The 13,121-nt window shown below is 46.0% G+C and overlaps 1 protein-coding gene across 4 annotated transcripts in view; it reads left to right on the plus strand.

The window, feature by feature from the left end:
- SPHK2 (sphingosine kinase 2) overlaps positions 1–13,121 on the plus strand; it is an 84,934-nt gene that overhangs the window by 8,741 nt on the left and 63,072 nt on the right. For all 4 annotated transcript variants that reach the window (XM_072110503.1, XM_072110504.1, XM_072110501.1 and 1 more), the window contains exon 2: positions 3,257–3,772. In XM_072110503.1, the coding sequence (XP_071966604.1) occupies positions 3,358–3,772 (415 nt within the window). In that variant the 5' untranslated portion in view covers positions 3,257–3,357. The remainder of the gene's footprint in view (positions 1–3,256; positions 3,773–13,121) is intronic.

Raw genomic sequence — 13,121 nt, forward strand, 5'->3', positions numbered from 1 at the left:
ATTTTCATGAAAATTGCCATAACTCACATTTTGAGGGACAACTCAGCTTTCAAGTGACTTTGAGAGGCCTAAATAATAGTAAAACCTCATAAATTACCCCACTATAGAAAGTTCACCCCTCAACATATGTAAAACAACTTCTATTAAGTCCATTAACCCTTTAAGTGTTTCACATGGGTTAAAAAATATGGACCTGCGATTTAGAAACTATGGAATTTTTTTGGAAATACATTCATTTAGGCCAAAACTGACATTTTCAGAATAAATTAAATGATGAAACGCACTGCAACGCTTGATGCCCAATTCCTCCCGAGTTTACTGATACCCCATATGTGGTGGTAAACTGCTGTACGGGCGCACGGCCGAGTATAGAATGAATGGAGGCGCCGTCCACAGCAGATTTGTATTGTCACATTGTACGACCTATAAATTTTTATTTTTTTTGGTAATGCGATCATATGAGGGCTTATTTTTTATGGGATGAGATACAATGTATAAATAATTTATTTTGGGAGTCTAAAGCTTATTCATGAGATTTTATTAACTATTTCAAGGGGGACACAAACAAAATCATCAATTTTTATTTTGGATTGTGAGCATTTCCCCCCCCCCCCCGCTCACCGTAACGTAAAAATAATATTTTATCTTTATTCTCTGGTTCACTACGATTGCGGTGATACCTCATTTATATAGTTTTTCTTATTTTGCTCAATTTTCCTGAGCAAAACCAATATTGGAGAAAATCGTATTGTTTTTACTATTGACAACTTTTCAGGGCCATAACTTCTGTATTTTTCTGTTGTCAGATCTGGTTGAGGGCTTATTTTTTGCGAAAACAGTTGTTCTTTTCAGTCGTATCATGTTAGGTACCGTAACTTTTTTTGATCACTTTTTAGAACATTTTTTGTGATGGTGTTTGATGAAAAATTGTATATTATGGGAAGTTTTTCGAGTTTTTTTTTTACGTAGTTCACCGAGCGGGTTCAATATTGATTTAGATTTATTGTACAGATTAATACGGACACGGTGATACCAAATATGTACGTGTTTTGTGTTTTATATACTTTATTTGCATTTTATGTGTTACTGGGGAGATTATGGGACTTTTATTTTATTTATTTAATTATATTATAAAAAGATTTAATTTTTTTTTTTTTTTACTTTTTTACATTTTCTACTTCTTGGCTTGAATAAGCGATCATCCGATCGCTTATTCAAGCCTTTACACTGCAATACACTTGTATTGCAGTGTATAGTGAAAGTAACTGAGCATGCTGCGCATGCTCAGTTACTTACAGCCGGGTCCTGCCAGGAAGGCAGGACCCGGTGAGAAGAGGAGCCGACAGCCCCGGGTCACTCGTCGGAACCCGGGGCAGCGGCAGGAGGGATCGGATCCCCCGGTAAGCACACCGGGGGGGTCCGATCCACGGGGGACACACTTGCACGCCGCGGTCATGCTTGACCGCGGCGTGCAAGGGGTTAAACTCCCGGGATCGGAGTTTTTCCGATCCCGGGTGTTAGTGCCGGGTCTGGGCTGTGATATCACAGCCCGACACCGGCACCAGCGAGACCCGGTGTCCCGAAAACTTCTTCTGATGCGCCGCCGTAGAAAGGCGTCGCATCAGAAGAAGTACCCTTAATGACCGACGTAGAATCCCGATAGGGCGGTCATTAAGGGGTTAAAGAAAATAAGTTAATGTCCCCCAGGGGTCTTTTATGACCTCATGGGGGACATATAATGTAAAACACAAAAATATTCATAAAAATACAATGTTCTGTCCCCATATACGGTAATAATAATTAAAAAAAATCCACTGCTACACTACAAAAAGCATCGCCATAGTCGCCCTGTTTGCCCGAGACTATACATATTGTATATCAAAACGACCGTAACAAAATAGGAAATTCATTAATTCATTCAGTTTGAGTTCATTTGAAATTTTTTTTAAAAGTACTATAAATTTTTCCACTTTTAACCCCAAAATAAAAACAAACTTTTATTACCTTTTTTAAACAAGCTGCCCCCCCCCAAAAAAAAAAAACACAGCAAAATAATTTAAGGTAGCATGCAAAAAAAAGTTATGGCCCTTAAACAGGCGCAAACGAAAATTCGCTAAAAATGCCCGGTCACTAGAGCCTTTTCATACCGCAGAGGCAGTGATGTCACCCCTGTTACCCGTCCCCCCTCCTCCCCCTGCTGTGTGTAATGTATAGTAAAGCATTGCTAGCGTGTGTGCTGCATCTGCTGACATGTTCTCGCACCTAATACACATGTGTGATACACAGACATCATCTACACATGAATCTGACATGTTCTGCTATAACATGGCTGCCTGGAGCAGTTGTATCTCTCCTATACACACACAGGCTGCAGGTGGTGGCAGCACCAGGAAGCACATCATTATACAGCCTCACATCATTATACAGGCTGTCAGTCAACCACTGGGGGTGTGGCTGTACCGCCCACTCATGAATAAGCTGGACAGCTTGAATATGCTAATGACTCATTGGACATTTCACAGGTCATTTGCATACAGCTTTAGGACCTCATTGCTTATGTTTGCAGGCATGTAGAGGCACAATAAAGGGATAGAGGTAATGCTCTCTAATCGCAGTTTATGAAAATATATTTAGTTTAGGGGGGTTATTTTGCCTGACGGGTTCTCTTTAAAGGAAACCTACCATGTCTACTTACCGATGGTAGATACCTTCTGCCTGCCTCTGCCCTAATCTGTAATTTAATAATCCTGCAACCAAATCTAATTTTTTAATTTACATATTACTAAAATATAGTTCTTAACTGAAGAGGCTACTGGTGTACTATCCTAAGCTCTCAGTGCCTGGTCAGGCTAGTACACAACCCAGTAGGATTTGCAGTTACTTTACATATTACTTAAATAAAGTTCTTAACAATTTAGGTTCTAGGATTATTTAATTACAGTTAAGGGCAAATGGAGGCAGAAGGAATGTACCCTCAGATCTACTTCTAATTGTAGATTCCTCATAGTAGGTTTCTTTTAATGATTGATAGCTTGACTTTTTTTGTTATCATTCCAATTCCAGTTTATACCAGTTATATAACTAGCACAAACACCATAAAATATGATGCTAAAGGTCTGTTTTTTCCCTATGCAGAATTGTCCTAATATGGAGGTTGTAAACTGGGTTTAGACATTTTATCCATGTGCCATATAGATAACCTGATGGTTTTTAAAGCAGCTTATTTATTTGCCTTTTTTTTTTTTTTTTTCCACAGCTGCATTGCGCCTCAATACACTTCACAGCCCTGAATGACATTGATGTTCCAGAAGAGCATGCTTCAAAATCATTCTGTTGAGCTTCATACCATCCACTGAAATGTCTAGGAATTACAAGCACTCATCTGAGACCCTTCTCCATGGAGAATTTGGAGTCTATCCTTCCAAAGGTGTTCGCTATGCGCTTAGTCTAACACATACAGGCCTGCACATCCAAAGGCTGGTGCCAAAACCTGAGGATGACCAGCGTACAGTACTTCCTATTCTTGATATGGTGGGATGTCACACTATGCGCAGTTGTGGCTCTAGTGATGGATTTGCCTATTTTTCAATTTACTCCTATCCATTGAAGAAAAAGAAAGTTGCAGTGGGTTCAACACGTACTCGACAACGGTTGGTCCGCACCTTTAGAGTTGACGAAGCTTCAGACTTTAAGCAGAACCAAGTCATTGCTGAGAAATGGGCAACTGCAATAAAGTGTCTTATTCGAGGAGTTCTATTCTCAAGTGACACAGGTAATGAATTTAACCTTAAGGACCCGGCCATTTTATAGCTTAAGGCTCAGCCCCATTTTTTGTATTCTGACTTGCGTCTCCTTTATATGGTTATAACTGTTAAACCATGTTTTTTTTAAAAACGGCGTTCATAGTGCGGGTGCACAAATTATTTACTGTTATTCTACAGGTTGTTACGGGCGCAGTGATACTATATATGTGTGGTTTGTGTTATGATTTAGACTTTTTTTGCATTAAATGTCTCTATATATTTAATGGGCATTTTTATTGATTTCCTTATTATTTTTTTTTTTTTTTAATTGAATAACTTTTTTTTTTTTTCTGTTTCCACCGTGGGACATGAACAAGCGATCATCTGATTGCTTGTTCATGATAATACTCTGCAATACATCAGTATTGCAGGGTAGTAGCAGTGTCAGCATAGCAGCAGCAGTCAGAGACGTCATCTTTTCAGGCAGTTCTCAGGCAGCACCTTGGGTCTGCCATAACAACAATCGTCGCCCCCAGAAAACTGCACGGGGGATGAGGGGGCAGGGCGCTTGTGGGGAAAAGACCCCCCCCCCCCAAAGGCACACTGACCGCAGCATTTAACAGGTTAAACACCCACAATCAGAGCCCACACCGACGACACCCCAGTTTATTGGCATCAGTTTGGCATCGGATATATAATATATTTAATTTTAATATTTGTTTGTATATTTCAACGGGTGTCAAGCTTTTCTACTTTGTTTTGTTTTTGAAAAACATATAGAGTTGACTTTGTATTATTAGCAGAAACTGCCTATGGGGAGTTGATGTAAAAATATACCATGTAATTGTACTCTAATGGAGTTAACTGAACAGTAAAAACACTAGCTGTGTAATCTATTAGATCCTATATTCAATAGTTATTGCTGCAGCTAATGGTACATTTACACGCGGTATGCCCGCCGTACGGGCATACCGCCGTGTGCTGGAGAGGAGGAGGAGGTGGTCCTTCCTCCCTCCATGGAGAATAGTGGCACACGGCTGCACACACGCCAAAAGATAGAGCATGGTCTATCTTTTTGCGGTGTGCGGCCCGCATCAGTGCCACACATGTGTGGCACCGTATCTGCGCCGTGCCGCTATTGCCGTCTATGGGGACGTATTTGCAGACGGCCATGTGAATGAGTCCTAATGGGTAACATACATGTTGGGTATGTTTAAACCATTGCATTACCCATTTTATAAGTGATCTCCATTTTCTGATGGCCACACTTCGATACTGGGCTCCATTTTTGAGGAGGATCGTAGCAATTGCATGTGGAATTTTTTTCTTTCACGCTGCAAGGCTTTTTCTGAGACTTCTTCCTTTGATGTATGCCGAAAGGAAAAAGTTTGGTTCTGTCGGAACAGGCAGCTGTGGTGTCTCATTTCAAACTATCCTTTTGCCACTAGAGATCTGCTACATTGTCTCTGGCTCTCCAGGCCCAGCCCGCTTCTACGTTCTCTGCCCCATTCCTGGCAGCTTAAGGACATGGGGAAATCAGAAGTGTCTTACAGCAGAACTGACCTAGTTGCCCATGGCAAGTTGTAATTTTATAAACTGCCGTGGGAAAATGAAAGCTGATTTGTTTCATGGGGCAACTAGAACAGTTTTACCTCACACTACTGATAAATCTCCCCATTGAGTGAAGTGAGAAGCATGTGATCAGTCACATGCTTCTGACATAACTCCAGGTCTTGTTACAGTCGGGATGCTAGGACAGTGGTTGCGAACCCATGGCACGCAGAGCCCTCTGCAGCCACGCGTACCATCTCCCCAGTCTTATCAAAGTTAATCATTGTAGCTCTGACCAGGATCTGTCCATTGCAGCCTGAAGCTGATTGCCTCTGCTCTCACTAGTGATGTCTTAGTGAGACAGTAGTAGCAGATCAGTGCCGGCCGCTCCTCCTCCTCAGCCCGGGAAGACGGAGTGCGAGTCCACAGAACTAAGTCTACAGCATCAGAGAAGAAGATAAGAGGTCAGGAGCTGCTGGGGTTGCTGTGTGTGGTTTTCAGCAGTTTTGTGTTAGAGCTGTGAATGCCTAAAGAGGTTCTGTCAGGTGGCTTTGGAACACTAAACAAAGATAACATAACTGTGATTTAGTGTCCCAAATCGCCCCGTATGACAGCTGTCTGTTGCCATATGTATACTTGCCTAATCTGAAACGCTCATCACCTGTATAAGGCGGCCGATGAAGCCAGCATAGCTTCACAGCAAGCAGCGCATGCACAATGTGGCCGGGTGCTATGCTGCATCACTGGCCGTGCGGTGCATGTGATGAGCGCTGCGAACAAAGGCAAGTATACACTCACCGGCCACTTTATTAGGTACACCATGCTAGTAACGGGTTGGACCCCCTTTTGCCTTCAGAACTGCCTCAATTCTTCATGGCATAGATTCAAGAAGGTGCTGGAAGCATTCCTCAGAGATTTTGGTCCATATTGACATGATGGCATCACACAGTTGCCGCAGATTTGTCGGCTGCACATCCATGATGCGAATCTCCCGTTCCACCACATCCCAAAGATGCTCTATTGGATTGAGATCTGGTGAATGTGGAGGCCGTTTGGTTTCTTGAACATGACAATGAGTTCACTGTACTCAGTCTGAGATGATTCCAGCTTTATGACATGGCGCATTATCCTGTTGAAAGTAGCCATCAGATGTTGGGTACATTGTGGTCATAAAGGGATGGACATGGTCAGCAACAATACTCAGGTAGGCAGTGGCGTTGCAACGATGCTCAATTGGTACCAAGGGGCCCAAATAGTGGCAAGAAAATATTCCCCACACCATGACACCACCACCACCAGCCTGAACCGTTGATACAAGGCAGGATGGATCCATACTTTCATGTTGTTGACGCCAAATTCTGACCCTACCATCCGAATGTCACAGCAGAAATCGAGACTCATCAGACCAGGCAACGTTTTTCCAATCTTCTACTGTCCAATTTCGATGAGCTTGTGCAAATTGTAGCCTCAGTTTCCTGTTCTTAGCTGAAAGGAGTGGCACCCGGTGTGGTCTTCTGCTGCTGTAGCCCATCTGCCTCAAAGTTCGACGTACTGTGCGTTAAGAGATGCTCTTCTGCCTACCTTGGTTGTAACGGGTGGCGATTTCAGTCACTGTTGCCTTTCTATCAGCTCGAACCAGTCTGCCCATACTCCTCTGACCTCTGGCATCAACAAGGCATTTCCGCCCACAGAACTGCCGCTCACTGGATGTTTTTTCTTTTTCGGACCATTCTCTGTAAACCCTAGAGATGGTTGTTCGTGAAAATCCCAGTAGATCAGCAGTTTCTGAAATACTCAGACCAGCCCTTCTGGCACCAACAACCATGCCATGTTCAAAGGCACTCAAATCACCTTTCTTCCCCATACTGATGCTCGGTTTGAACTGCAGGAGATTTGCTTGACCATGTCTAGTTGCCGCCATGTGATTGGCTGATTAGAAATTAAGTGTTAACGAGCAGTTGGACAGGTGTACCTAATAAAGTGGCCGGTGAGTGTATATGTGGCTGCAGACAGCTGTGATATGTGTGATCCCAAATCCACCTGTGTCCAGACCTTCCACCCCACAACAACCACCACTTTGCCCTACAGATCCCCTGCCAAATTGGATTCCCTAAACCTTTTTTTTTTAAAAGTATTTATTTTTGCAAATTTTTGGAAAATTTTTTTTTAACAATTGCAATAAACAAACCAAAGAACAAGATTGTCTGTTACATACTTTCTTCCCCACAATACAGAATAATTGAATAGCATCCGTGGTAATGAACAGGATCTTATTGCGTTTCAATATTAGCTAAGGGATATACCGCGATAAGTGACAGCAGATATTGTAACCAGACATCTTGATACAACACAAATAACTATTGACACAGGGACAATCAGTCACACACACACACACACACCAGCACGCTCAGTCTCCTTCATCATGGAGAGGAGTATATATCACATGTGATTATAAGGCTGTATGGGGAGTCTCGCACCATCTGGACCAGATGCGGTCAAACTTCTGGGGACACTTCCTGTTGACATACAGGGACCGGTAGTGGGGAATGACGCTGTTAATAAGTAATATCCATCTTTTTAATGGAGGGGGCTCCTGGTCCTTCCAGGTCATCACCACCACTTTTCGGGCGTAGTATAGGACAAACCTAAAGAAAATTTTGTCATAGTGGCTATTGATGACTTCATTTATGATGCCGAGGAGACACACAGAGGGAGACAGTAATCGTGGGAAATCAAAGTGTACATTTAGGAACTCCAGCACTTCGGACCAGAAGACAAGAACCCTAGGGCAGGACCAGACACAATGCAGGAAGGATCCGACTTCAGCCTGACAGCGAAAGCAAAGATCATTGGGCATTGCTCCCATGCGGAATAGTCTAGCAGGGGTGAAGTATACTCGATGGAGGAATTTAGATTGGATCAGGAAGTCCCTCGCACTCACTACAGATGTGAAGTAGGACAGTTCGACCTCCCTCCAGTCATCATCCGACAGGTCAGGGATATCCTGTCTCCAGCGTTCACAGGCTCTATCAAACGGTCTGGACTTTTGCTCTTGTAGGAGAGCATAGCACTGAGTGAGTGGCTTAGGGAGGTCCGGGGTACTCATCAGAGTCTCTAGTTTGGAGAATTTCACTGTCAGGCCGAAGGAGCCGAATTGGGCTTTGAATGCGTGTCGCAATTGCGTGTAATGGAAGCTAGCCGTATCGGGTACAGTATGTCTCTCCCTTAACTCGTGAAAGCTGAGTAATTCTGCTTCCGGAGATAATAGCTGGCCTACAAATTTCACCCCCGCCGCCCCCCACATTGTCCAGCCCGGGAGGGAGAGGAAGTGAGAGAGCCACGGATTGAGCCACAATGGAGTCCTAGGCGAGAGAGGGGGGGGGCCGTTTAGCTCTACCAGGGATTGTGCCCTACGCCAGCACACCGCTACCGTACGTAGGGGGAGTGGGGTATCAGATGGGGACTTATACCTGTACAGCAGGTTTGTAAGGGCCTCGTAGGAACCTACCAGGGCACCAGCCAGTGCAGTAGCTGCATTACCCATGTCTATATCTATCCACCACTGGGCATATACTAGCTGGGAAGCCAGGTAATAAAGATACAGATCTGGGGCAGCCAGTCCACCCCTAGACTTGGGAGCCTGAAGCAGCGCTAAACTGAATCGCGGGGCGCTACTCTGCCAGTAGAAGGACCTGAGAATGCCGTCTAAGCGTTTGAACAGACTCTTAGGGAGCAGTATAGGACAAGCATGAAAAAGGTATAGAAATTTGGGGAGGAAGATCATTTTGAATATATTGATACGTCCGTATAGGGACAAGGGGAGAGTGGACCAGGCTTTTAGGCGCGATTCCGTTGCAGCTATCAGGGGTGTGATGTTTAGCTCTGTATATGCCTGGACCTTGCGTGACACCTGGACTCCCAGATATTTAAAGGTGGACACCACCTGGACTGGGACGGGAAGGGCGCGTACCCCTATATCTGATAAGGGAAAGAGGGCCGATTTGTCCCAATTAACCCGGAGACCTGAGAACCCCCCATAGCATTCTATCAGGGACAGAAGGGATTCCAGAGAGGGGCCCACATCCCCAAGGTATACAAGTGTATCATCAGCATAGAGAGATACCTTTTCAATGATAGAACCTCTAGCAATGCCCTTAATGCTATCAGAGTGACGGATCGCCACAGCAAGGGGCTCAATGGCAAGTGCGAAGAGGAGGGGAGATAGTGGGCAACCCTGTCTAGTGCCCCTGGCCATAGGGAGAGTAGGTGAGATATTAAGATTGGTCCTTACCCTAGCCCTAGGGTCGTTATACAATAACCTAACCAATGCTGTGAAGCGAGGGCCAATACCCAGCCTGGGCAGGAGGGTCCACAAATAGGGCCACTCCACAGAATCAAACGCCTTGCAATTATCTAAGGATAATATAAACCCAGGGTCTGAAGACTTCTCTGCCTCTGCTACATTCAGGTGTAGTCTTTGAATATTTATGTCAGTACCCCTCCCTGGCATAAAGCCTGTCTGGTCTGGGTGCACCAAGGATAATATTACTTTATTAAGCCTTGTTGCCAGAATTTTTGCTAGTATTTTGACATCTGAGTTTAGGAGGGAAATTGGACGGTATGAGTCGGGATGCAGAGGGTCCTTACCAGGCTTGGGAATAACTACAATAAGGGCCTCTCGCATGGAGTCAGGAAGGGAACCGCTGTCGAGCGCATCGGAATACAGGCTAAGGAGATGGGGGACCAGAGTCTCACAGTTATCCCTATACCACTCACCTCCCAGTCCATCAAGTCCAGGTGTCTTACCGGGGGGCAATGATTGGATGGCCAGTTCCACCTCCTCCGCCGAGAGCGGGGCATCAAGCTCCAATGACTGTGCCGGTGTGAGCCTCCAAAGTGGAAGACTGTCAAGGAATCTGGAAATCTCGACGGAAGAGGCGGACAATCTGGAGCTGTAAAGAGAAGAGTAGAATTCGTGAAAAACCATGTTTATGGCCCGGGGTTCTGTGTTCAAGGCTCCGTTACTGTCAAGGATAGATGGAACGGATGCACACGGACGCTCAGCCCGCGAGAGATATGCAAGCAGCTTCCCATTTTTATCTCCAAATTCAAAGATGGACGCTTCCCTGGCTTGCAGGCGCTTGCTGGTGCGCTCCTTCACTACAGCTAGATGGTTCCTCTGCGCTTGGGCCCAAGTCTTTTTATTCCCCGGAGTAGGTTTCTCTAGATATTCCTTTTCTGCAGTCACCAGTGCAGCGGTCAGCCTCTCCTCCTGCGCATTTAATAACTTCCTATGGCCAGCTACACCTGACATGAATGCTCCCCGCACTGAGGACTTGTACGAGTCCCAGACTAGAAGAGGATCAGGATGGGTTGAGTGTACATCCCAGAACTCGCTATGCGCTGCCCTAACAGTACTCTGGACCGCTGGGGATAGGAGCCAGGCCGGGTGCAGGCGCCATAAGCGGGAGTCGCTGGGGGGGCCTATAAGGAGACTGATAAGCAAGGCGGAATGGTCAGATGCACTGCGCGGGCAATAGGATACTTGATCAACGTGCTGCAACATATCAGGGGAGACAAAGGCCAGATCAATCCGAGAGAAGCTCTTGTGCACAGAGGAATAGAATGAATATTCTCTCTCTTGAGGATGTTTACTACGCCAAACATCGGCGAGGTCTAGAGAAGTGAGCCACTCATTCAGACGGACCGAGCCTGTGTCTAGGCCGCTTGTGCGATCCAGGGAGGGATTAGGGACTGCATTGAAGTCACCAATGCAGAGGATCGGACTAGGAGGCATAGAAGCAAGTTTACCGGAGATTAGGTGCAATACAGCTGGATCAAAGGGAGGTGGGACATAGACCGACACTACAGTGAAAGTAAAGCCCCACAAGGCACAATGTATGACTACGTACCGGCCAAAGTGATCCGGTGCTACCTGTATGACCTCTATGGGAAGCGCTTTGGATATGAGTATGGATACTCCCCTGGCGTAGACAGAGTAGGAGGAATGATAACCTCTAGCCACCCAGGCCCGCTTCAGAGAGAGGACCTTCTGACCCGTAAGGTGTGTCTCTTGGATACATACCATGTGAGGGGCCTGACGCTTAATGACGTCTAACATCAGAGCCCTCTTGAATTTGGAGTTGAGTCCCCTCACATTCCAACTCATTACCTTAAGTGAGGACATCTTAGCGGAAGGGAAAGGGGTGTGGGGAAGGAGACGTGAGCAACCAAGCATTCATCCTTTCATACCACAGAGACATAGACAGACAGACAACAGTGAGCATAACAAATATAACCAGAACTGTACTAACAATCCCAAGAATATAAACCCCCTGTCTAACACCCTAACAGCAGTAGTGCAGACCTATACCCAATAACAATCAAAGAATAGAACAGTGGTCCCTAACTCAAGACAAACTTACACCATTTGTCCCGGGACCCCTAACCCTCAGAGTATATATAAACAGGAGGTATTTAGGCAGCCATGTTTAAAGAGAGCAAAGGAGGGGATAAGGGAAGAGTAATATGTAGAGGGGAGCGGTAAGAGGATAAGGGAGGGGGGGAGTAGGTACAAAGAAGGGGAAGGGGAGGGGAAAGAGAAATAAGTGCCATATGTGGCGCACAGGCCAAATTGACCAAAAGAGATAGCACATCAGTTATGGGGCACCATATACGAGGCGTGCGCCCCAATGTAAAGCAATATTAGAAAATTAGAGCAATGATTTAGGACCCCTAAGCATCAATACAGGACTAAGTCCAGCAATGTCATAGCTCATCAGATAAAAGGATATATGAGTCCAGTCACTCAGGAGGTGCGGGCCTTGCAGCGGGAGCCCGTGGAGCTGCATCAGCCCAGTGAAGTGCTTCGGTTGGGCAGGTGAAGAATCGAGTCTTCTGTCCGTCCACAATTCGGAGCTTGGAAGGATACATCATGGAGTATTTATACCCCTTGTCACGGAGACGGGCACGGACCTCAGTGAATTGTGCGCGTTGTTTCCTGACGGATGCAGAGAAATCAGGGTAGAAGGACACTCTGCTGTTGGCATAGAGGATTTCTCCCTTGGTACGGACAGCCCTGAGGATAGAGTCCCTGTCCCTAAAGTGCAGCAGCCGGGCCAGGAAGGGTCTTGGATTGCCCCCTGGGGGGCCAGGGCGGGATGGCACACGATGGGCCCTTTCCACTGTGAAGAACGGGGAAAAGGTATCTGCAGGAAGCAAATTTTTGAGCCAATTTTCAAAAAAGGATACCGGGTCAGACCCCTCCACTTTTTCGGGGAGGCCAACCACTCTGACGTTGTTCCGTCGCAGTCGGTTTTCGAGGTCGTCCGCTCTGTCGATGGATGCAGACATTTGGCGCTGAAGCTCTCTTATCTGTGTCGGCATAGGCCTCTGGACATCTTCCACCTCAGATATTCTGCGCTCAGTTTCGGTGATTCGCTCTTTAGCTTTATGGACATCGTGTCTTAAAAGAACAAAGTCCTGTCGCAGCTCATCCACCTTGGTAACCAGTTTGGATTGGCACCCATTAATGGCCGCCAGCACCTCTGCAAATTTGCGGTCCAGTTCAGTGGCCACGTCAGGCGGATCAGCGCCCTCTTCATAGCTTACAAGCTGTGGTGGGCTCTGGGAGCCTTCAAAGAGGGAGGGAGAGGAGTTTGGGGACCCCTGAGGAGAGCAGGGCTGTGTGCGGGAGAATCTCCCCAACTTTTTGGCAGCGTTCGACTGAATCTGTGCTAGAACGGCTTGTGATGTGGAGCAGTCCTGCGCATCCAGGGGTTCCAGGGACTGGAATGGAGGATCTTCATGGACGGATTCATCATCCGA

The sequence above is a fragment of the Engystomops pustulosus genome, chromosome 6, assembly GCF_040894005.1.
Source record: "Engystomops pustulosus chromosome 6, aEngPut4.maternal, whole genome shotgun sequence".
Taxonomy (NCBI): domain Eukaryota; kingdom Metazoa; phylum Chordata; class Amphibia; order Anura; family Leptodactylidae; genus Engystomops; species Engystomops pustulosus.